This window comes from Eublepharis macularius, chromosome 14 (assembly GCF_028583425.1).
Source record: "Eublepharis macularius isolate TG4126 chromosome 14, MPM_Emac_v1.0, whole genome shotgun sequence".
NCBI classification, from domain to species: domain Eukaryota; kingdom Metazoa; phylum Chordata; class Lepidosauria; order Squamata; family Eublepharidae; genus Eublepharis; species Eublepharis macularius.
In genome coordinates this window covers 5630638-5655011 of record NC_072803.1, presented here as the reverse complement: position 1 = coordinate 5655011, position 24374 = coordinate 5630638, and the positions used below count along the sequence as shown (strand labels likewise).

General features: G+C 53.5%; 1 protein-coding gene across 1 annotated transcript in view; it reads right to left on the bottom strand.

Annotated features, from left to right (window-relative positions):
- The window catches only part of ABCG4 (ATP binding cassette subfamily G member 4), a 44602-nt gene extending 20584 nt beyond the window's left edge, over positions 1 to 24018 (bottom strand). The window contains exon 1 of the mRNA XM_054997177.1: positions 23790 to 24018. Within this exon, the coding sequence (XP_054853152.1) occupies positions 23790 to 24018 (229 nt within the window). The remainder of the gene's footprint in view (positions 1 to 23789) is intronic.
- Between the last annotated feature and the right edge of the window lie 356 nt (positions 24019 to 24374).

Genomic DNA, 24374 nt, shown 5'->3' with positions numbered 1-24374 from the left:
AGGCAGCTTACAGGCAAAGTCAGCATGTACATGTTTGTTGGTATTCAGGGACTGTCATGCTGTCAGACAGATTGGAAGGAACTCTACTGACAGCTATCTAGCGTTATAATAAAACAACAACAACAACATTTGATTTATATACCACCCTTCCGGATGACTTAACACCTACTTAGAGCAGTTTACAAAGTATATTATTATTATCCCCACAACAACCACACCCTGGAAGAGCTGTGACTGACCCAAGGTCACCCAGCTGGCTTCAAGTGGAGGAATGAGGAATCACACCTGGACTCTTAACCACTACACCAAACTGGCTCTCCAGTTGCCAGGTCTGGGTTGGGAAATTCTTGGCGAATTGGGGGGTGGAGCCTGGAGAGGGTGGGATTTGGGGAGGGGCCTCAGGGGGTATAATGCCATCGAGTGAACCCTCCAAAGCAGCCATTTTCTCCAGGGGAACTGATCTCTATAGCCTGGAGATCAGTTGTCATTCTGGGAGATCTCCAGCCACCACCTGGAGGCTGGCAGCCCTAGATGTGACATCCAAGCTGGGCTTCTTTGATCTTCCTGTCTCCAGGTGTAAGGTCTGGGTGTGGACAAAGGTGCAACCCAAACACAAGAGCCAAAGGGCTTTTGCTTGTTGCTTTGGGCAAGATGGCTCAGTAGGTCCAGGAGTGCCCAAGATATAGTTGGCAACTGTTCATTTTATTTAAATTGTATTTCACTTCTTTGTTGTAAGCTGCTTCGGGACTCTTTGCAGGGGGGAAAGCAGGGAATGAAAATTCGAAGCAAGCAACCTGTCATCTGCCACCAAATTTTCCTGTGCGGACAAGCCAATCCAGAAAGCAAGCAATTGCTACAGCACAACAAAAGCACAATTTCCTGAAATGTGTGGAGGCAGCGTAACCGATCGATTGTGACATAGGCTTTCACGGACAAGAACCCACCGTGTCACATTTGTACCAGCGACCACCTGGATCACAGCTCCTGTTTTTAGCTGCAAACAAACTCCCTGGAACTCGTCTGGCAAACGTTTTGGTTCCTACTCCAATGCACCAACACAACAAGACCCCTCCCTCAGGCAAAGCTGCCAATAAGCCAAGCCAGGTCGCTGTGAGTCAGGAAGCCAGCCAAAACCCAAAAGCTGAATCGATAAGGAAATGCTACTCAATTCCAGAAAGAGAGACGAGGTCAGCAGCACTCGCCTGCCTGCCCCCAAATGGACTGCAGAGACGGGCAGTTTTGCAAGACTTTTTACTGGCATCCATTATGCTGGGCCAGCCCTGAGCAAGGTACATCCAACTGTTCCTGAGGCAGATCACATAGATCATAACAGAAGAGAGCTTTAGAGCAGATTTTGACCAACTTTTATCCTGCAGTGGCTGCCTATGAACTCACGCCGCAGCATCTGATGGCTTGAGAGGTGGATTTTACCATCATGCATTTAGAAGAGGCCAGCAGGGTGAAACAGTTATCGGGGCCTCACCCCTACCCTCAAGTCTACTGGAGTTTAAGCAGTCAAAACCCCCAGCAACTCAAACCAAAGAATATTATACACACCGTTTCTCTCCACCAAAAAGCAATTTTGCAGAGCTGATTTCTACTTGGGAAAACAGTTTCAGGTGAGTAGCTGTGTTAGTGGAACAAAATTTGAGTCCAGGAGTACCCTAAAGATCTACAGCATTTTCAAGCTTTCATGACATCTGCTGAAGTGAGAGGTTTGATTCACAAAAGCTTGTACCCTGGAAAATGTTGTTGGACTTTAAAGCGCTAGTGGACTAGAATTTTGTTCTATCAGCGAAAAGGTGCTGGGGGATGGGGGAATCAAACTCATCACAGAGCTGATCAATTTTCCCCCTGCCACCTCTGCTTTTTAATCTTAAGGAAAAAATCCATAAACCTGACCCGCTGATCTCCCTGTTGTATATTTTAGCCAGTTGTCACCTTATAGTGGGAGAAAAAAAAGAGAGCCATCCCTCCATACCGCCACAAGGGGACACTAGAGCACCACAGACCCTTTCCTCCATCTAGAAGTCCCCCATAGAGCACATTCTCACAATCCCTTAAAGGGGAAGAAACACCAATGGGAGCCCAATGTGCGCCCCATAAACATTCCTTTGGGTTGAAGATATTGAGGAAATACCCTTCCACTTAGGGAATAGCAGAGGCCTTTGCTGGCTACAGGAGCTGCGTTTGTGCACCAGATTGAGGAGCCTTGCTTGGGCACCATGTGCAATGACTCAAGTTGCTTCTTAAACTAACAACAACAACAACAACAACATTTGATTTATATACCACCCTTCAGGGCAACTTAACGCCCACTCAGAGTGGTTTACAAAGTGTGTTGTCAATATCCTCACGACAATGGGTGGGGCTGAGAGAGCTCTGGAAGAGCTGTGACTGACCCAGAGTCACCCAGCTGGCTTTAAGTGGAGGAGCGAGGAATCAAACCTGGCTCTCCAGATTAGAGTCCTGCCGCTCTTAACCACTACATCAAAAGCCTGGGTTCAAATCCTGTCATTTCCCATGAACTTGTTAGATTCCCTTGGATACATCCAGGGCTTTTTTTTCAGCTGGAACGCGGTGGAACGGAGTTCCGGCACCTCTTGAAAATGGTCACATGGCCGGTGGCCCCGCCCCCTGATCTCCAGACAGAGGGGAGTTTAGATCACCCTCTGCGCATGGCGTGGAGGGAGATCTAAACTCCCCTCTGTCTGGAGATCAGGGGGCAGGGCCTCTGGCCATGTGACCATTTTCGCTGAGGGCGATTTAAACTTAAAAAAAAAACCCTTGTTCCAGCTGACCCAAAGTGTTATCATTGTGTGGTCCCAGAAGCATGTGCGCACTTTGCACGTGCACATGTGGTACCAGGGGCACCACCTCCCACCAGGAGTTGCCCCCTGTGCTGGCAACCTACTGAGTTCCACCACCTCTTTTCCCAGAAAAAAAAGCCCTGGATACATCCCACAGCCTGCTGGCCCTGCAATATGGGAATGTTAAAAATCTCAGACTGTTGTGAGGATCAGCAGGTTACAAACTGTGCAGCCTTGACTCAGGTACTCCCCCCCTCCCACTACCACCACCAGTGCAAGAGAAGTAACAAAATGTTAGAGAAAGGGCTTCCCTCTCCTTCCTTCGAAGCCCCTAACCATCAAAGAGATTTCAAAGAAATCTGCATAATACCCACCACTTTCCTCTGCCTGATGGGAGGTGATAACTGGAGCTTAAGAATGTGATATGGAAAATCTTCAGTTCCAATCTTGCCTTAGCTTAGCCTGCCAAATGAGAAAAGCCTGAGTTCCTCCCAACTTTTGTTATATATCCATAATCTGGGGGTGACCGTGGGCTACCTTATAGGGTTGTTGTGAGACTTGCTGCACACCAGTTATGAATAATAATTATTCATTTTGTTTCCCCCTTTGTCTCTCCCCCCACTGCCTTCCCTTGCCCTCCACCCACATCCTACCCTCTCCAGGGTAGCTGTCCCTTCTTGACTACCTCAAGGCTCAGAGCCTATGTTGTCCCTGCCTGTTGCTGTTTTGTAACAGCTTCTTGCACCTGGGATTGTTGGGTTTCACACTGAGCCCTGAAGTTTAGGCCTCCTTCTCAGGGTTCGCAGGAGGAGGAGTAAAATCTCCAGGCGAGAGGCCTCAACCAAAGGGGCTCTTTGCTTGGTTTGATGCAAACTCATCCTGTGCCTTGAGATCTTCCACACGCCATCCTGCACCTCTACCAGATTTTGGGTTTTCAACCTCCAGGTGTTGCTTGGAGTTCTCCCAAAATTACAGCTGTTCTCCAGCAATCTGTTCCCTGGAGAAAACAGCAGCTTCGGCGGATGGACTGTATGGCATTATATCCCCCAAACTGTGCCCTCCCCAGGTGCCATCCCCAAATCTCCAGGAATGTCCCCAACCCAGAGTTGGCAGCTCCAACCAGGTTCTACCACACCCTCCTCAGGCTGCCCACCCCTAGTTTCGTCTCTGAAGCTTCCAGGAGTTCACTCATATCAACCAGACCAGTGGCCGAGAGTGACCCGTTTGAGATACATCCAGCACCGCTAATCTCTGTGAGCATTACTAGAGACTTAAGCGTATGATTAGCACTTTTTGCTGCTGAGGCCACCAAGAGGTCGGATGGCATGTGAGCTGCCCCAGTGCAGCTCCCTCTTTTTCTAGTGCAGGCATACACATAGGGAGATTATCTGTGGTGGGAAGGGAGGATAGACTACAGAAGCCGAGAGGCAAAGATCAGGCCTACTAGCAAGTCCCTTTCAAGTCATATCAGTTCACACAGCTTTGCAAGACAAGACATTCTTGTTAGTGCAACAGCCATGCAAGCTACACAGAACGCTTCAGTGATTCTGACACTTTCTGGACTGACACAGCCATCTGTGTAGCTCAAAATTTTTCATATTCTCCTTGACCAACAAAATTTGGCTCAAGAAAAAGCAACACCTTTTTTTTGGCAGCTTATAGCTGCCTATTCTAGTAAAGTCCTTCATAGGCCAAATTGGACTATGGGTGGTAGAAAGAAATTACTTGCTTTTTCTGACTGCATATGGCTTGGCTCACTGCCATGAGCCAACTCCAGTTACTTCCTCTGCAGGCACCCTTCTGCAAGGCACTAGCTCTTTGCTGGAGGCACACAATGGCCTAGATTGTGCCAATCGAACCAACAGTTTCCTAGCAACCATAGAGAACTTTCCCACAATCCCTTGCAATAGAAAAAATGGCTGCCTGGGGGTCCTGGTGTTTGGGGTGGGAAGACTGGCAATACAGGCAAAAGGAGGGGAGGGGGTATAGTCTAGAGATGGAGGTTGGGTGAGATGCTGCAGTCTCAAAACTCGTCCATGTTACCTGTCTGTATAAGACATTTTTATCTCATCTCATTTTTATTTCATCCATCTTCCAAGGTAGGGTTGCCAGGTCTGGCTTGGGAAATTCCTGGAGATCTGGGAGATGGAGCCTGGAGATTGGTGGGGTTTGGGGAGGGGAAGGTTCTCAGCGGGGCATAATGCCGTAGAGTCCACCCTCCAAAGTTGCCATTTTCTCCAGGGAAAATGATCTCTGTCACCTGAGGACCAATTGTAATTCTGGGAGATCTCCAGCCACCACCTGGAGGCTGGCAAGCCTAATTAGGAGCTGAGAGAAATGCCCATTGTGTTCCCTTCCTCGTTTTATTCTCACAACCACCACTCTATAAATTACGTTATGTTGTCAGAAGTTCATCCAGTGAACTTCATGGCAGGGAGGTCGTAGCCTGACACTCTAACCACTGCACAAAACTGTCACAGGCCTTTGGAAGACGGTGTCTCTAGCCCTTTCTTGCGCTCCTTACAGAATGGATCAGCTGTCAACATCACAGAGAGGACAAGAAGTTTGCTGTTCTCAGCAAACAGCAAGCATGCTTTGGAAACAGAGTTAAGAGGCCCCTCAGTTGCTAAGTTTACAATGTATGCCATCAGCAGGGCTTTTTTTCAGGTGGAACGTGGTGGAACGGAGTTCCGGAACCTCTTGAAATTGGTCACATGGCTGGTGGCCCCGCCCCCTGATCTCCAGACAGAGGGGAGTTGAGATTGCCCTCCGCTCCAGTGGCGCAGAGGGCAATCTCAACTCCCCTCTGTCTGGAGATCAGGGGGTGGGGCCACCAGCCATGTGACCATTTTCTCCAAGGGCCACCCACTGAGTTCTACCACCTCTTTCCCCAGAAAAAAATCCCTGGCCATCAGTCATGGCTAGCCCCACCACATTGTGCCACCTTTTCTTTGATTCAGGGGGGAGAGCAAGGCCAGTCCCACCAAGCGGCAAGATCAGGCAGAGATTGATGGATTTACCCAGTTAAATTGAAAGCCGTGGGTTATGGGATACTGTAGCATTTCTCCAGAGGAGTTAGCCGTGTTAGTCTGTACTAGCAAAATAGAAAAGAGTCCAGTAGCACCTGTAAGCCTAACCAACTTTACTGTAGCATAAGCTTTCGAGAATCACAGTTCTGAAGAAGAGAGCTGTGGTTCTCAAAAGCTTATGCTATGGTAAAGTTGGTTAGTCTTAAAGGTGCTACTGGACTCTTTTCTGTGTAGCATTTCTGACTTTCTGCTGACTCCAATGTACAGCGCCCAGACCATTAAAGCTGTCTCTCATTGCCAAGTCAGTAAACAAGCCTGGCAGGTGTGTCCTCCTGCGGAGCTTCTCATCTCATTCATCTTTGGGTTTTGAACCACGAGGCAGTGGAATGCTAGTTAGTGCAGCGCCACCAAGATGAGCCATCTCTCTGCGCACAGGGTCAAGGAAGACCCAGTTATCCGACTCAGTTCTCTGGGTGGTTGGCTGGGGGATTGGGCCTGCCCAGCGTCTCTTGTGCCTATGAGACTCCCAGTCATAAACACATCTGAAAGACGTGGAGGTTTGGAGTCCCATTGCCCAAAGGGCTGTGCTGCGTATACTCGGGCTCAAACTACATGTGATGCCATCAGGGGTCATTTCATAGAAAAAGAGCTGGAGGAACTCATTAGCATGACTCATTAGCATATGCCACACCCCTTGCCATCACCGGAAATGTGTCATTAGCATAGCTGATTTGCATGTGCCACACACCCAATCCTGGGCTGTTTCCAGATGGCTTACCTGCCTCCGGAACGTTGCGCCATCTTGCGACGTCGCGCAAAACTCGCACGAGAAAACACGATATTTCGCGTTTTCCCCGCAAGATGACGCAACGTTCCGGAGGCAGGTAAGCCATCTGGAAATGGCCCTGGCCATTCAGGGCTGAAATTGGGCCCAAAATGGCAAAAAGGGGCTGAAAATGGCCAAAAAGGGGCCCAAAATGGTCCAGATCGGGCCGCTGCTGAGTGGGAGAGTGATCCACCACCCGTCAGAGGCCCGATCCGGGCCGTTTTGGCCCCAATCCAGGCCGAAATGGGCCCAAAATGGCAGAGAGTCAGGTGGGTGGGGCCACCTGACATGTGACCTCTTTGGGGAACTACCGGAACTGTGTTCCTGCGTGTTCCCCCTGGAAATGAGACCTGGATGCCATCCATGGGTCTAACCTATGGACGCCACCTCCATTTTAAAGCCATTGAAAAATGCTGCAACGTGGCGGGCTGAGATGCTATTGTTCTGCACCCTTCACCTTTTCATGCGCTGGAACAGCTGTGGTGTGTGTGGCTGTTTTGGCATTTGAAAAGGCACACCGGGGGGTGGGGCAGGGACAAGTGTACCTCATCCCATTGCGCTGCAGGCCTATTTCCCTTGCAGCATTTTAAAATTGCTTTAAAATGGCAGTAGTATCCACAGGTGGGATCCATGCACACCGTCACGTCTCGTTTGGCCCTGAGCGAAAAGAATCGCCTTAAGCTGCCCCCTCTAATGGGGAGGAAAATATTCCAGCCAGAGAACAAGCTGCAGCAGGCTCAAAGAGTCCAACAGGTTAGGAGGACGGTGGAGTTATAATCCACCTAATCTAATCTTTCCTTGCAGATCTTCTCTGTGCTAACCGCCCCCACCCATCTGTATTTCCTCAGTGCTCCGTTCTGACGCAAGTTGGAAAAATTTTCAGACCATTTGCCTTTTGTATTTTATTTGCTAAGATTGGTGCGGGGGGGGGCAGAGAATGACTAGATCCATTTTCAGAGAAGGGGAATCTTGGAAATGCACCCCCCTGGGCCAAGCTTCTTCTTGCTTTCTATGGCCAGAGACCATGCGCCCAGGGGTCCTGGACTGAGCTGACCTAGCGCTTCCAGAAGCTGCCCAGCAGTGTGAACAAAATGGAAGATAGGGTTACCAACTCTTGGTTGGGAAATTACTGGATATTTGGGGGTGGGGTCTGGGGACAGTGGGGTTTGGAGAGGGGGGGATCACAGCAGGGTGTAATGCCATAAAGTCCATCTTCCAAAGCAGCCCTTTCCTCCAAGGGAACGGATCTCTCTTCTGCAGATCAATTGTAATTCTGGGAAATCTCTAGGGCTCACCTGGAGGTTGGACACCCTAACTGTAGGTTATTTGTATGTTTATTTGTCTGTCTGTCTGTCTGCCTAGATTATATTTTTATGCTTCTTTACAAAATGCTTTGAGTTTCCAGTGGGGAGAAAAGTAGGATAGAATGAACTTATATAAATACATTTTTTTTAAAAAATCCAACACATCCTGAAATCAGAGCTGTTTGTGTGCCTCTTGAATCAAATGACAAATTTGCTGTAAGCTCACAGTCCATTTTATTTCCATTTTGGACAAGTCTGTGCTGAGCAGAGGTGAGTAATCCCGTTTGCAAAACCTTCATTCCCTGCAAGGCAAGGGCTTCCGTGTCCCCAAAATGAAGGGGAAAAGTCTCTCCCCACCTCCAATGCAATGAGTTTAATGTTGGGGTTTGCCACAGAATGCTTCCCCCTCCCTAAAAATAGGTATAGCCTGGGGGTGTTAAAATGGCCCGGTACAAGCCGAGCGCGCGCGCACACACATACCACTAGCAGTGCCATAAGAGCTGCTGGGTTTGGCAGAGAGGAGGGAATGGGCGGCCCTATGCCCCCTTGTTACTGGTGCTGGGCAGAACAACACCTGGTGCCCCCCCCCCCCGCGGTTCAACTTAGTTTGCTCCTGGCTACCAGAGGCCCGCTGAAAAATTTCCTAGGAAGTTAAAGGAAGGACTCCCCTCCCAGTCTGAAAAATCCTCCCTTCTGATCTGTTTTCTGATAAGTGAGGTGCCAGCATGGCTGAAAGGCACACACACCCCTTTCCTGATAATCAGGGCTTTTTTTCAGCCGGAATGCGGTGGAACGGAGTTCCGGCACCTCTTGAAAATGGTCACATGGTTGGTGGCCCCGCCCCTGATCTCCAGACAGAGGGGAGTTTAGATTACCCTCCACGCCGTGGAGCGGAAGGCAATCTAAACTCCTCTCTGTCTGGAGATCAGGGGGCGGGGCCACCAGCCATGTGACCGTTTTCGCCGAGGGTGATTTAAACTTTTAAAAACTCCACCCTTGTTCCAGCTGACCCAAAGTGACGTCATTGTGCAGTCCTGGGAGCGTGCGCGCACTTTGTGCATGTGCATGTGGTACCAGGGGCACTACCTCCCATCAAGAGTTACTCCCTGTGCTGGCAACCCACTCAGTTCCACCACCTCTTTTCCCAGAAAAAAAGCCCTGCTGATAATCAAACCCCCAGAGAGCTGTGATTCTTGCACAAGCCGAGAGGAGGGTTGCCAACTTCGGGTTGGAAAATTCCTGGGCTATTGGGTGGAGCCTCAGGAGGGTGGAGAGGGAGCACAACAGGAGTGGGATGCAAGGAGACCCCGTCTCCCTTGCTGTTGCCTGCCAGCCCACAAGGGCTTGTGGGAAGAAAAGTTTTTTTTAAGATGCTGCCATGCCCCCAATGTGCTGTCACTTCCAGTGCATACCTAGATGTGACCTCATGTTGCTGGTGTGATGTCGATACAATGCTCTAGGATGTGGATTAAACTGTAGAGTTTTGCCCCAATTGTAGAGTGTTGTATCAATGCCACAGCAATGTGACATCAGTTCTGGGTATTTGCCAGAAGTCTCATTGCACCACCAGCATTGCACCAGCATCCCCACCGCTTGCCAGCCATCAGTTGGCAACCCTAATGGATTGCCATAGACTCCACCTTCCAAAGCTGCCATTTTCTCCAGGGGAACTGATCTCTATCGTCTGGAAATCAGGTAGAACTCCAGGGCCTACCTGGAGGTTGGCAAACCTAACAGAGAGAGAGAGCACTCTTTCTTTCTTGGTACTTGCCCTGGCTGCGTGAGCCTTGGTGCTGAAAACATTCGGGGGCTGAGATCTGTCACTGCATAGAGATGGGGAAGGGGGGCAGAATTCTTGCTAAGTCAGAGCATCAGCAGAAAACCACAGAACAACCTTGAAAACGGAGGGGGGGGTTGAAAAAAGAGGAAAGGGGGGGTGGGGAGAAGATCACAGTTTGGCGTGCAAGCTAGAGAGAGAGATAAACCCAGCTGGGAGGGTGGCCCCTGGCCCTTCTGCAACACACGTTCCCCCCCCCCACCGCTGCACCAGCGCAAGAGACGCGGCTTGCTCACTCGCTCGCCTGCCACTCAGGCAGAGCTGCGGCTTCCAGCTCGGTTACTCCAGTTCATTGACTGCCAGTAACCTCCTGCCTGCCTGTAGCTCAGCAGCTGGGAATCCAGCTCAGCTCAGGCGCGCCAGAGAGGACATCCTTCTCTGCGGGGCTTTTCTGAGCCACCTCCAGGGCTCTGTGGATGGGGCCTGACCCCAGCAGGGGCAGCCAGCAGCCCAGCCAGCCCCAGGGAACTGCAGTCTCCCCCCACCCCGGGTTGCCTGCTGCTAGTTTCTAAAAAAAGCGACCTTGTTCTGTTGGCAAACCACAGACTGGTTCAGACAACCATCTCCCACTTAGGGCCAAGCTACAAGTGACGAATGACACTTGAACGGCAAGTGGATTGAGTGGAGGGCAAGTGAACAGGGAGAAATACACTTGCCGTTCAAGTGTCATTCGTCATGTGTAGCTTGGCCCTTAGCCTGCTTGCTTTGTGCCCCTCTTCGTCGTAGACTGCACCTTTCCCTTGTGGTGCAGGGTTCAATTGAATCACTTGCTACCCATGCAAATCAGAAGCTCGCATGCCAACCTGCAACCTGCATTTTCAACCTCTGAGTGGCATGCAAAAAAATGCAGATTTTGTTTGTGCGGAGCAGGTCAGATACTCCCAGCCAAATGCAACCCAGGCAGGAAACAGGAATAGCTCCCAGACAGCCACAAACCGCATAACTACCCAAATCACCAACACCAGGCATGTTTACATTTTTCAGACCCTCAAGCTGCTCTTTAACTCCCACCCTGGTCTTTCACCTCCTCCAGGTCACCTGCATTCATTTTATGGATGTTTATTGAGCTTTCCCGTTAAAATAGCCCAGTACAATAAAAGGTAAACAGTCAAACCACAGAACAACAGAGGTCTGGCAGCAAGCGAGACAGAAATATCAGTACCAGAAACAGGGCCAGATCTAGATGTCAAAAGCAGGAGGGAGTAGGTGTCTGAAGGATTAGCGGAGGTGCCAGGTGAAAGGAATGGGAGGGAGTTTCACATCCAAGGCACCACCACTAAAAAGACCCTTTCTCCTGTGCCCACCCACCTAACCTCTGAAGGCAAGAAGGGTTCAGTGTGTGACCTTAGTTGATGGGCAAGTTCACTTGGGTGTGAAGAGTAGGGTTTCCAACTCTGAGCTGAAACATTCCTGGAGATTTGGAGGTGGAATCAGCGGTGGCACCAGGGTTTTTGCTGTCTGCGGCCAGCCGGCCGGCCGAGCACCCACACCTGCGCACACGCACAGGCCTGCGTGATGATGTCACGTGTGACATCATCACGGGCGCACGCGCACGCCACCAGCCCAATTGCTGTGGCGGGAGGCTGGAACGGTGCGCAGGTGACCTCCAAGCTCTCCCGCTCGGTTTCCCTGCGCCACCGCAGAAGCCTGCCCACCGCTGCTGAGCCCATCCGGGGGAGTGTTCTGCCGGCGGCGGCTTGGGGCGGGAGGGCTAGGAGGCTGCAGGTCCGTGGCGCGCGCTCCCACCCCCCGCGCCTCCTCCAGCGCCCTCTCTGGCACCCTGCGCCCTGAGGCCACCGCCTACCTGGCCTCAATGGGTGCGCCGGCCCTGGGTGGAGCCTTGGGACGACAGGAGTTTGGAGAGGGAAGGGACCTTGGCAGGGTATAATGCCTTAGAGTCCACCCTCCAAAGCTACCATTTTCTCTAGGGGAACTGATCTCTGTCATCAGGAGATCAGTTACAATTCTTGCAGATATCTCGCCACCACCTAATCGACAACTCTAACTTTGTTGTTTGCTTATGGGAAATCCAGACAGGCAATACAGAGCTAGACAGATCCAGGGCTTTTTTTCAGCGGGAATGCAGAGGAACGGAGTTCCGGCACTTCTTAAAAATGGTCACATGGCCGGTGGCCCCGCCCCCTGATCTCCAGACAGAGGGGAGTTTCGATTGCCCTGGACAGACCAATGGTCTGACTTGGCATAAGGCAGGTTCATACCATCAGCAGTCCTTGAGGAAGCACCGGTATAGCTTTACACTGGGGGCCCTGAGACAACTGGTTAACAAAATGATCTTTAGTCCAGTGGGAACCACTCCAAGTGAATATCCACACTACACTCTGGAATTGGTTTAACCCTTCTTCCTAAGGAATCCTGTTGGACACAGTAGATCTTTGAGGGGACTGAGGGATCTTCAGTGGAGAATTCCCAGCGCTTCGCTGAACAATAATGTCCCGAATTCTTTGGGGAAAGCCACCTGCGCCAGTTCTCTGCCCAAGCCCCCCATGGTAAGTGGAGCACCAACGCACCAGAGAGGCTTGAGTGGGGGGCTCCCAGCCACCCATGACATGCGAGGAGACTGACCTCAACAACATCAACTGCCAGCAAGGGCATCAGAGTTCATGAGCATGCTTTGGAGCAAAAAATACTCTGAATGACCTGGAAGCCATGGCAGGAACAACCTAGGAGACGAGAGGGCGGGGTCTGTTTACCAGGTGTGAAAAGTGACCTCATCATTCTCAGCCTGATAGACAAAGGAATGTCCTCATCATTATGGGACAGATGACATCAGCACGAGCTGGAACGTGGCGTCAGCAGGATGACAACGGCAGAGCCTGTACTGGCTCCGGCCCACGCTGACTAATTTAATGAGAGAATGTGCCTCTTTGCGGAAAACATTAAAATATGATACAGTTCAGATTACCAACCTCCAGGTGGGGCCTGTAGTCCTCCTGGAATTACCACTGATCTCTAGACTGCAGAAGCTGGCTTCAGAGGGGGGGCCGTATGGCACGACATCCCAACTGAGCTCCCACGTGCACACACCGCTCCCCCCAGGCACCACCCCCAAATCCTCAGGGATTGCTGAAGTGGGAGTTGGCTACCACAGATACAGGAGTTATGACCAGGGCTTTTTGTCTGGGAAAAGAGGTGGTGGAACTCAGTGGGTTGCCAGCACAGGGGGACCACGCAATGACGTCACTTTGGGTCAGCTGGAACTAGGGAGGAGTTTTTTAAAGTTTAAATCACCCTTGGCGAAAATGGTCACATGGCTGGTGGCCCCGCCCCCTGATCTCCAAACAGAGGGGAGTTTAGATCGCCCTCTGCGCCGCTCCAGCAGTGCAGAGGGCAATCTAAACTCCCCTCTGTCTGTAGATCAGGGGGCGGGGCCACCAGCCATGTGACCATTTTCAAGAGGTGCTGGAACTCCGTTCCACTGCGTTCTGGCTGAAAAAAAGCCCTGGCTATGACACAGTCAGGCACTGGCCCGTTCAGATTAAAATTGTCTCCTCTGGCAGCCATTTTCCAAGGTCCTTTCAATTGGAGATGTCGGACACTGAATGCAAAGCAGTGCTCTGTTCTTGAGCCGATGCTGAGATTGGACTGCAGCTTCTCTCAGATGCGTGTCCAAGGCTCAATCTGTGAAAGCCTGGAGAGATGCAGTCAGGACAGGCAATATGGACCTCAATGGGCCAGAGGTCTGATGGCATACAGCTGCCCTTGTTCCAGAGCTGGATCCATAGCTCAGTGGTACAGCCTCTGCTTGGAATGCAACAGAAGGTGCCAGGTTCTATCCCTGGCATTTTTAATTAAACAAGGATCCCAAATAGCAGATTCTGGAAAAGGGCCAGACTTTCCAGTTGTGATGGACTGGGGAATAAGACTCGTGGGGTATCTATTCTGCCACCCCTCCCTCTGGAATCAGTGGATCATCTTTCCCCATCTGTCAGTTTGTGGAGATGCACAGACGTAAAGACAGGAGCATGCAATTAAAGACGGAAGGGCAGACATGCCCAGAAAACTTGTCCTGATCTAAGCTCCGAACCCTTGGGGGGGGGCATGAATCGAGGCTCTTTCTCTACCAGGTACCTTGACTCGGGCTGGGGAGGAGGGGTACAGCCTAGGGCCTGGCTACTGTGCGGTGTTTATCCATAAGCAGGAGTGGTGGTGGAAGATTCCGGAAGGACTTTGCAAAGTCAGTTCCAAGTAGGATTAACTTGGATCTTCTTACTGGCTTAGGCAGAACAAAACTCCTCGGGACTCAACAGATAGAGATGCAGCAGCTGACTGCCCATCTCCCTCCCCACCCAGTCCCCCAGAGACAAAGCATTTCGCCTAGGCTGGGAAATCTTCTGACCCATAAAAACCACTGCAGTCTCCTCCTCCCCACCCACTCTGGCTATGTACTGGGGGGCCTACCTGGAACTTGGCAACCATCCTGTCTTTCCAGTCCCAGGCAGGCAATGCAACCAGGAGGTTTACTCTAAGCTATTGGACAACAACCATTCAATTTTAGCAATATCTCTTTTTAATATAGCGCATATGTGCCAGTACCTAGTTAAGGCACCTACCTGGGCAGAGGAGAAAGTGGCATGCCCCTTCCCCTCCTTCGTTGACCTAAAGGAACTACAACTTAAGCATTTTACATACAAGGCAGCCCAGTTTGCTAAATTGTCCCACACTCAAACATTTGTATGGTGTGCCCACATAACATGGACCGTTTCCACACAGCTTACCTCTGCCTGTAATGACCTGGTAGATAGCGCAAAAAACGCGGAAGATCGTGTTTTCTCGTGCGAGATTTGCGGTCACGCAAATCTCGCGTGAGAAAATGCGATCTTCCGCGTTTTTTGTGCGATCTACCAGGTCATTACGGGCAGAGGTAAGCCGTGTGGAAACGGCCATGATCCACTATGCAAATAGTAACATCTCCTAGGTCACTAGCTGAGCTGGCCATATGATTGTCACCGAGCCAACAGTTTTATCACAAACCAGAGGTGGCCAAACTGCGGCTCGGGAGCCACATGTGTCTCTTCTAGACATATTGTGCGGCTCTCAGGGGTCTCTGAGTATCGCCATGGCCATACATTTTATTTTAGTTTATTTATTTCCCTTCCTTCCCTTCCCTCCTTTCTTTCCATGTCTTTCCCTCCCTTCCTTTCCTTCTTCCTTTCCATGTCTTTCCCTCTCTTTTCCTTTTTTCTTCCTTCCTTCTCTCTTTCCATATCTTACATATTTTCAATAAAAATGTTGGGGTTTCCAAGTCTGACTCAGAAAATACCTGGGGACTTTGGAGGTGAAGCCTAGCAAGGATGTGACATCACTTTTGTGATGTCACTTCCAAGTCAAAGGTCAAGTGATGGCTCTTCTCAAATGCCACCCATTCTGATGATGTCACTTCCAGCATACTAACCCTAAACCCCACCCCTTCCTGTGATGTCACTTTCAGGACACTCCCCCCAAACCTATCTCTTCCTCTGAAGTCACTTCAATGCATCGTGTCTTGCGGCTCTCAAACATCTGACGTTTATGCTATGTGGCTCTTACATTAAGCAAGTTTGGCCACCCTGGTCATAAACTAATTGCAAATTTTGCTAATAGGTTGTTTTGCCATCCCCAAGCGGCAGATGAAGTGAGTGACAGATTCCAAGCCGAGTTCAGGGCCCTCCACAAAATGCATCCTCACACTTTTGAAACATCTTTAGCATGCTTTAGAGATGTCTTTTCCCTTCTGCCTGGGGCCGCTGAGTGACATCCCATTAAGAGCATCTCATTAAGGGAGGCCACCATCTGCCCCTTGCCATAACCCTTTCTAGAGTGCTAATTTCTATGCATGAAGCACTGGGCAGCCACCTAAACCGGCTAAGAGTCCCCAGAGAGAAAAAAGATGCCCAAGGCCAGGATCGGAAAGGGATGCTCAATTTATCTCCTGACTATTGTCAGTTCTTGCCTCGCTCAGACCTTGGACTGTTACAGGGTCTCAAAAGACTTGGAAAAGCCAGCAAGTGCCAGGTGTTGCCCCAACATAGGAGCGGGGACCCATCCCCGATCCAGAAATCTTGCCCCTGGAATTGAACAGGATGTGGGATGCTTCCTTTCACTTCCTGTCCTCAAAGGGAGGGAGGCTTCACACTTTAAACAGTTGCTGCATTTCAACTCTGAAGGAGCCTGTGGGGAAACCTTGGGAGAAGCTTATCCTTGGGGAGGGACTGTTGTGGCCTTCAGACAACGGGATCTTCTGCCCCTCGCCCCTCATTTCCTTCAGCTTCTCTCCTCTCCTTTGGCAGATCTGTTCCTTCCCCCTTCCTCCATCAAAGCTTCACCAAAGGAGGAACCTCCCATTTCCTAGAGAGATGCCTGCTGGAGGCACGGCTCCCTTGCACTGTTTTCTCTTAAGGAGACAGTTTGAATGTCAGTGGTGGGTCAGCCACTGGGACAAGGGGAAGTGCCAAAGCCCTGCTGATGCGCAGTGGCAGCCCAGTTAGTGTTTTACGGGCACATCCAGTCTCAGGGCCAAGCTACAAGTGATGAATGACTCTCGAACGGCAAGTGAACGGACTCACGTGTATTCCTCCCTGTTCACTTGCGCTCCACTTGATCACGCAAGTGAACAGGGAGGAATGCACATGAGTCCGTTCACTTGCCGTTCAAGTGTCATTCATCACTTGTAGCTTGGCCCTGAGACTGGAAAAGCCAGACAAACCCAGATTTCTTTATCCCAGGAGAGGGGTCCTAGCTCAACTGCAATGTTTTCGACTTATAAGGTGGAAAGCATGCCTCATGTAAAAAAAGAGGGGATCGTGGCTAGTAGGTGATGTGAAAGACCCTGGAAAGCTGCTGCCAGCCTGAATAAGCAGTATTTGGCTAGTGGGACCAATGACTCAGAATAAGACAGATTCATGCATTCAAGCCCCGCCCACAGCCCCCCCCCAGATGCTGCCAGGCTCCTCCCATACTCCATCATATCCCATCTCACTGAAACCAGCAGAGATGTTCTCTTAAATCCACTTTAACCTGCCAGGGCTTAGTCTTCAATGGTCCACGTTTGAACCAAGCTCTACCTGTCCCATCAGCCCCGCCCCACACGGGGCTGGTTGTCAGGGCTTGCCGCAGCTGCTGCTGGGCGTGGCCCTGGGCGGTCTGCTCCTGACGTCACAGGGGGGCCAGGGACTCTGCAGGACCCTGCTCTGTGGAAGGAGGGGCGGTATACCTCACCCAGACTCCCTCTCAGTCCACTCGCTGGCCTGCTCAACCTGGCCTGCTTACCCTCTGTGTCCTCCATCTCCTCCTTCCAGAACTCTCCTCCAAGCCTCCACCCTTGCATCCTACTGCTCTCACTCCACATCATCACTCCTCACTCACACCCACCACCCCAGAGCTCTTCCCAGCCACCCTTTATAGGGTTTCCTTTCTCCACCCCGCCCTCCTTCCAGGCTTGTTCCCTCTCCTGACTGGGCCCAGCTGTGCATTCCTCCAGGTGTTTCCCTCCAACCACTAATCCCTCCTGGGCCCTTTTGCCATGCTGGCAGGGTGGGGTTGAGTGCGAGCCATCCCCAGCTGAGGGCTCCTTGGCCTTGCTCACGAGGAGCTGCCCCAGCCAGCCCTTGTGCTATTGAGCTTGCCTGGCCTTGCTCACGAGGAGCTGCCCCGGCCAGCCTCTGTGCTATTGGGCTTGCCTGGCCTTGCTCCCGAGGAGCTGCCCCAGCCAGCCTCTGAGCTACTGAGCTTGCCTGGCCTTGCTCACGAGGAGCTGCCCCAGCCAGCCTCTGTGCTATTGGGCTTGCCTGGCCCTGCTCACGAGGAGCTGCCTTAGCCAGCTTCTGCGCTGCCTGCTCAGCAATGCTGGGCGGGGTTACCCATCTCCTCCCCCAGAATGCCTGTGGCAGCCCCCCCTGGAGAGGCTTGGCTTCTAGCAACTCCTGAGCCAGGCTGCTGTCTTCTAGCCATGGTGTGGCTCTGGGCTGCAGCGGCGGCGTCCTCTCCCTGCCAGGTAAGGGCTCTGCTTGGGTTGCTGCTGCTGCTGCTGGACCCACCTTCTCCCTGCTGTGTCCCTTTCCCTCCAGCCTGCTTAGCCCCCTCTCTTCCCCCTGGAGGGTGGGGCTGGCTGGTTTCTCCTTGCCCCCTCCACCCCTCTGAGGTACTGGCCTTTTGCCCCTTCCCCATGGAGTAGGTAGGTTCTGGCCCTGGTTGCCGGCTTGGGGGGTGGAGTTGCTGCCACCCTTTTGTCCCCTGCTGTTCCCTCTTGTCAAGTCTGGGGGCTGGGGCTCAGACCCCGGACACACCCCCCCGCTTGGCTTTGAGTTGTGGGGGTCTGGCTCAGTCTCAAACATGCGGGACATATAGTCCGCGTCCACATGCCGTGCCCCCCGGCGGTATTTGATGGTAAATTGGAAGGGTAGAAGGGAGAGGTACCAGCGTAGCACCCTGGGGTTGTGCGCCTTCATGCGATGGAGCCACTGCAGGGGTGCATGGTCCGTCAGCAGTATAAAGGGGTTGTTGGCCAGGTAGTACTGCAGGGCCCCCACCGCCCACTTGACCGCTAGGGCCTCCCGCTCCACCGTGGCATAGCGCTTCTCGGCGGGCTGTAGCTTCCGACTCAGGAAGAGAATCGGGACGTCTGCTCCGTCACGTTCCTGGGTCAGCACAGCCCCGAGGCCGGTGTCCGAAGCGTCTGTGGCCAGTGTGAAGGGCCGGTCAAAGTCCGGGTTCCACAGGGCAGTGGCGTTAGAGAGGGCGGAACGCAGGTCTTTGAAAGCTGCCTCTAGTTCTGGGGTCCACCGGACTTGGTTGGGCAGCCCCTTCCTTAAGCTGTCCGTCAGGGGCGCCGCTCGGGAGGCAAAGTGGGGGATGAACCGCCCATAATACCCCAGCAGTCCTAGGAATCTCCGAACCTGCTTCTTGGTCTTGGGCTGTGGGGCGTCGGCTATTGAGGCCACCTTGTCCGGTGGTGGCCTGACTTGTCCTCCCCCGACCACGAAGCCCAGGTATTGGAGTTCCTGGAACCCCAGGTGGCTCTTTTTTGGGTTCGCCCTTAGCCCAGCTCGTTGGAGGGCCCTTAAGACGGCTTCCAGGTGTTGGAGGTGGGTGGGCCAGTCGGGGCTGAAGATAATAATATCATCAATGTATGCCATGGCGTACGCCCGGCACTCTCCCAGCACCTGGTCCACCAGCCGCTGAAAGGTGGCCGCCGCCCCATGCAGGCCAAACGGCATCTTCTTGAATTGGAAGAGGCCTTGGGGGGTGGCAAAGGCCGTCTTCTCCCGGTCCTCTAGCCGTACGGGCACCTGCCAGTAGCCCTTTGTTAAGTCCAGGGCCGACAGGTAGCGGGCGGACCCCAGGTGGTCCACCAGCACGTCTGCTCGGGGCATGGGGTAGGCGTCGAACTGGGCCACCTTATTCAGTTCGCGATAGTCAATGCAAAACCGGGTGGTCCCGTCTGGCTTGGGAACCAGGACTATCGGGCTCCTCCAGGCACTCCGTGAGGGTTCGATTACACCCAGCCGGAGCATCTCATTTGTCTCCTTCTCCACTGCCTCCCACCGCTTCCTGGGGATGGGGCGCCAGGTAGCCCGAGCTGTCTGCCCCGGGCTGGTTGGGATGGCATGTTGAATCAGGCTGGTGCTGCCTGGCCTGCGGGAGAAGACCCCGGGAACCCGTGCGCAGAGGTCTCGTAGCTGGGCCCGTTGAGCTGGATCAAGCTGGGGGTCCACCTTGGGCGCCTCAAACTCCGGGGCTTCAGAGGTCCACGGCAGCTCACTGTCAGGAAGCTCCAATGGGTCCTCAGCCATGCCACACTCCTCTTCGGGGCGCTCGTGCCACTGCTTCAGGAGGTTCACATGCAGGGTCTTCCGCCGACGTCGGCCGACCCCGCACTGGACTTCATAGGTAGTGGGGCCCAGCACCCTTCGAATCGGGTAGGGGCCCCTCCAAGCGTCCCCTCCCTCTCTGGGAAATACCGAGTGGTGCACCAGGACCTTCTCTCCAGCCTGGAAAGTCCTCATCCGTGCACCCCGGTCGTAGGCGGCTTTCTGCTTCGCCTGGGTGCGGTCAGTCTGCGGTTCGCCTCGGCTTGGGACTGTTGCACCCGATCACGGAGCTGGCTCACGTACTCCTGTGGGGTGGGCGCAGGGTTGCTGGCCTGGGGCCCCCAGCGTTCTGTCAGCCGGGAGAGCATCCCTCGTGGCTTGCGCCCATATAGCAGCTCGAATGGGCTGAAGCCAGTGGAGGCCTGCGGGGTCTCCCTGAGGGCGAACATGAGCGGGTCGATGTACAGGTCCCACTGGTGAGGCTTGTCCCGTGTCATCTTCTTCAGGGCCTCCTTGACAGTCTGGTTCAGCCGCTCTGCCAAACCATCTGTTTGAGGGTGGTAAGCCGAGGTGAACACCTGCCGGATCCCCAAATTCCGGCAGAGTTGGCGCATGGCTGTGGCACGGAACGGGCCCCCTCGATCCGTCAGGATTTCATCTGGCAGCCCCACCATCGCAAAAAACTTGGACAGGGCCCGGACCACCCCCGGGGTCTGCATGGTTTTCAGCGGGATGACCTCGGGGAACCGCGTGGCATAGTCCACAATCACCAGGGCAAAGCGATGGCCCCGGGGTGTGCGTGGCAGCGGTCCAATGAAGTCCATTGCGATCCGTTGGAAGGGTGTCTCCATGACGGGTAGCGGGGAGAGGGGGGCCTTCGGTGGGCGGCGGGCTGCCACCCGCTGGCAGGTGGGACATGAGCGGCAGTGGGCCTTCACATCTGCATTCACGGAGGGCCAGAAGAACTGTTCAAGGATCTTCTTCAGGGTCTTGTGGTGCCCCAGATGCCCGGCCCACGCATGCTCATGGGCCGTGCGGAGGACTTCGGCCCGGTAGGCCGCCGGCACCAATAGCTGGCGGACCTCCCCCTGGCCACTTGGGGCACGAGCTAGGCGAACCCAAACCCCTCCTTGCTTCTCGATGCGAGGGAGCCGCTGGGACCTCCGTTCATCCCGCACCTGCTCCTCCTCACGAGCGGCTGTCTCTCGCAAGCGCTGCAAGGACTCATCTGCCCCTTGGGCATCGCGGAATGGGCGGTCTGCCGGGGGTCCCGCTGGGTCTTCAACCTGTGGTTCTGCCCCTGGTCTGACAGAGGGACCCTCGCCCGGGTCGTTGGCCTCCTCCACTTGCAGAGCAGTGGCAACTTGAGGGCCTGCCAATTCCCCTGCCGCCTCCAGCAGCAGCCCGGCATTCCCGGGGGCATCTCTTCCCAATTTCTCCGTTGCCTGCTTGAGGAGCCTGAAGAACCCTGGGGCGTCTCTTCCCAGCAGCACTGGCACGGGTAGGTGGGCTACCCGGGCAACTTCCATTTGGTGGCAGACCCCTAGGTACTCTATTGTGATTAGGGCCGTAGGGTACGGCTGGGTGCGGCCCATCACGTCTGTCACCGGGATCCAGCGGTGCACTGGGGTGGCAGCTGGGAGAAGCTGGGGTTGAATTGCTGAGACTGCACTCCCGGAGTCCAATAGGGCTTGTAGGATCAGCCGGCCTATCCTCACGGTGGCGCATAGACTCTGCACCTGCTTGCCAGGCGGTGGGTTATTTTCCCAAACGAAGGCGCAAACCCTTGGCAAGGCCTCTGTGAGCGCGCCGGCTTGCATCTGCGGCTCTGCCGTCAGTGTTAGTTCCGCTGGAGCAGCTGGGTAGGCTGCCTCCAGCCTTCCCCACATCCTATCCTGGCGTTCCTCCAGCCACAGTCCGAGCTCCACTGGGGTGGCGGCCTTGGGAGGCCGCCCCTTGACTGGCGCCTGCGTCGGAACGTCTCTCCCCGTACGGGCCACCAACTTGTCAGGGCTTGCCGCAGCTGCTGCTGGGCGTGGCCCTGGGCGGTCTGCTCCTGACGTCACAGGGGGGCCAGGGACTCTGCAGGACCCTGCTCTGTGGAAGGAGGGGCAGTATACCTCACCCAGACTCCCTCTCAGTCCACTCGCTGGCCTGCTCAACCTGGCCTGCTTACCCTCTGTGTCCTCCATCTCCTCCTTCCAGAACTCTCCTCCAAGCCTCCACCCTTGCATCCTACTGCTCTCACTCCACATCATCACTCCTCACTCACACCCACCACCCCAGAGCTCTTCCCAGCCACCCTTTATAGGGTTTCCTTTCTCCACCCCGCCCTCCTTCCAGGCTTGTTCCCTCTCCTGACTGGGCCCAGCTGTGCATTCCTCCAGGTGTTTCCCTCCAACCACTAATCCCTCCTGGGCCCTTTTGCCATGCTGGCAGGGTGGGGTTGAGTGCGAGCCATCCCCAGCTGAGGGCTCCTTGGCCTTGCTCACGAGGAGCTGCCCCAGCCAGCCCTTGTGCTATTGAGCTTGCCTGGCCTTGCTCACGAGGAGCTGCCCCGGCCAGCCTCTGTGCTATTGGGCTTGCCTGGCCTTGCTCCCGAGGAGCTGCCCCAGCCAGCCTCTGAGCTACTGAGCTTGCCTGGCCTTGCTCACGAGGAGCTGCCCCAGCCAGCCTCTGTGCTATTGGGCTTGCCTGGCCCTGCTCACGAGGAGCTGCCTTAGCCAGCTTCTGCGCTGCCTGCTCAGCAATGCTGGGCGGGGTTACCCATCTCCTCCCCCAGAATGCCTGTGGCAGCCCCCCCTGGAGAGGCTTGGCTTCTAGCAACTCCTGAGCCAGGCTGCTGTCTTCTAGCCATGGTGTGGCTCTGGGCTGCAGCGGCGGCGTCCTCTCCCTGCCAGGTAAGGGCTCTGCTTGGGTTGCTGCTGCTGCTGCTGGACCCACCTTCTCCCTGCTGTGTCCCTTTCCCTCCAGCCTGCTTAGCCCCCTCTCTTCCCCCTGGAGGGTGGGGCTGGCTGGTTTCTCCTTGCCCCCTCCACCCCTCTGAGGTACTGGCCTTTTGCCCCTTCCCCATGGAGTAGGTAGGTTCTGGCCCTGGTTGCCGGCTTGGGGGGTGGAGTTGCTGCCACCCTTTTGTCCCCTGCTGTTCCCTCTTGTCAAGTCTGGGGGCTGGGGCTCAGACCCCGGACACTGGTATTTTGGGAACCAAACATTGGCCGCCTTGAAAGGAACTGTAAGCCTGGGCCAGGAATCGAAGGGGTTGGAGACCAAAGGCCAACAGACTGCAGATCCAAACAGCGGCTTTGTTTGGCAATTGCAAGCTCGGCCTCAGTTTCCCCAACAGGCCAAAAATAAATGAAGAATAAAGATTTGCTTCTGAGGTCAAAGCAAACTCCATACATGTTGAAACATCACAAGAGGCATACAAGATATTTCTTGAATTACATCTCCGAAGTGACACAATTCACGTTCTAGAGAAGACAGAAACTCTTTTAGGCAACGTGCTCTTGCCAGGCAAAAACTAAATTCAGCTGTTTTTGCAACTCAGAGGTTGATTTTGCTCACAGAACAGTATGCACAATGCTTCATGCGTCTTTCCTTTGCAATCTTGCTTCAAAGAGCTACCAGCAAATTCCACCGTACGTATATTAGGACTGTCAGTCAATTGCCCGTGTTTTACTTGATTAACTGACTGCAACACATCTGCCTAAAACCAAGATATCTGATTATAAATAATGCTTTTAATTATTTAAAAATATAATACTATGAGCACATCTACTATTCCATCCCCTTGATACAGTGTGGTCAAATGCCAAGGAAGGATTACGGCATATCGGCCGGTATTTGAAGCAGCTGGCACTGGGAGATAAACTGCCTCCATACATGGAGATTCTACTGCCTACAGTCATAACTATCAAAGTTCATTAGGTCTCACACACAGGGCTTTTTTTCAGCGGGAACGTGGTGGAACGGAGTTCCGGCACCTCTTAAAAATGGTCACATGGCCAGTGGCCCCACCCCCTGATCTCCAGACAGAGGGGAAACATCTTGTGAAACGCCGTCTTAAACAGTTTCCTGCAGTTCTGAATAGAACTTTGAGCGCATTTCAGAGAGGGAAGGCAGCCTGTGAACACTACAGCCAGAACAAACTATTTTTTTAAAAAGCACAATGCCCTACCTCTCTTCTTCCACCAGGACCCCTCGCGGACAGAGTAGGAGAGGTCAACAAACTCGATGTCGACGGCCGAGCGCTTGGGCAAATGCGAGAATCGCTGCGCATCCGTGATGTGGTTCTCCACCTTCTTCAGGTGAGTGGTCAGGAGGGGCGCATCCTGGGACCCAGAGTTGCACACGGGGTCCTCCAAGGCGATGGAGACGCAGCTGGAGTCCAGACCTTTCTCGGCCATGGTTGCCAATCTGCAAGAAGAGAGACTGGAGGAATAAGAAGTTTTCAGATTGAAAGGGTCTTCTCTCTCTCTCTCTCTCTCTCACACACACACACACACACACACAATCACCCACTCACCCCATTATCATACTTTTAACATTCTGGAAGAATGACAGACTGGAGAAAATTTGAATCTGCCTGGCACGCCTTGTGCAACTGCAGGACGAGCACTGAGGTCTGCAAGCGCAGCTCCTCAGCATCAGCAGTGGAGGTGCCCCCCTCCATGAGAAACCACCCTTTCCGGAGATAACCCCTCTATACTTTCCATGTGTGCTGTGGTCATTTCAAACAGGGATCAGCAACTGGCAGCCCCTG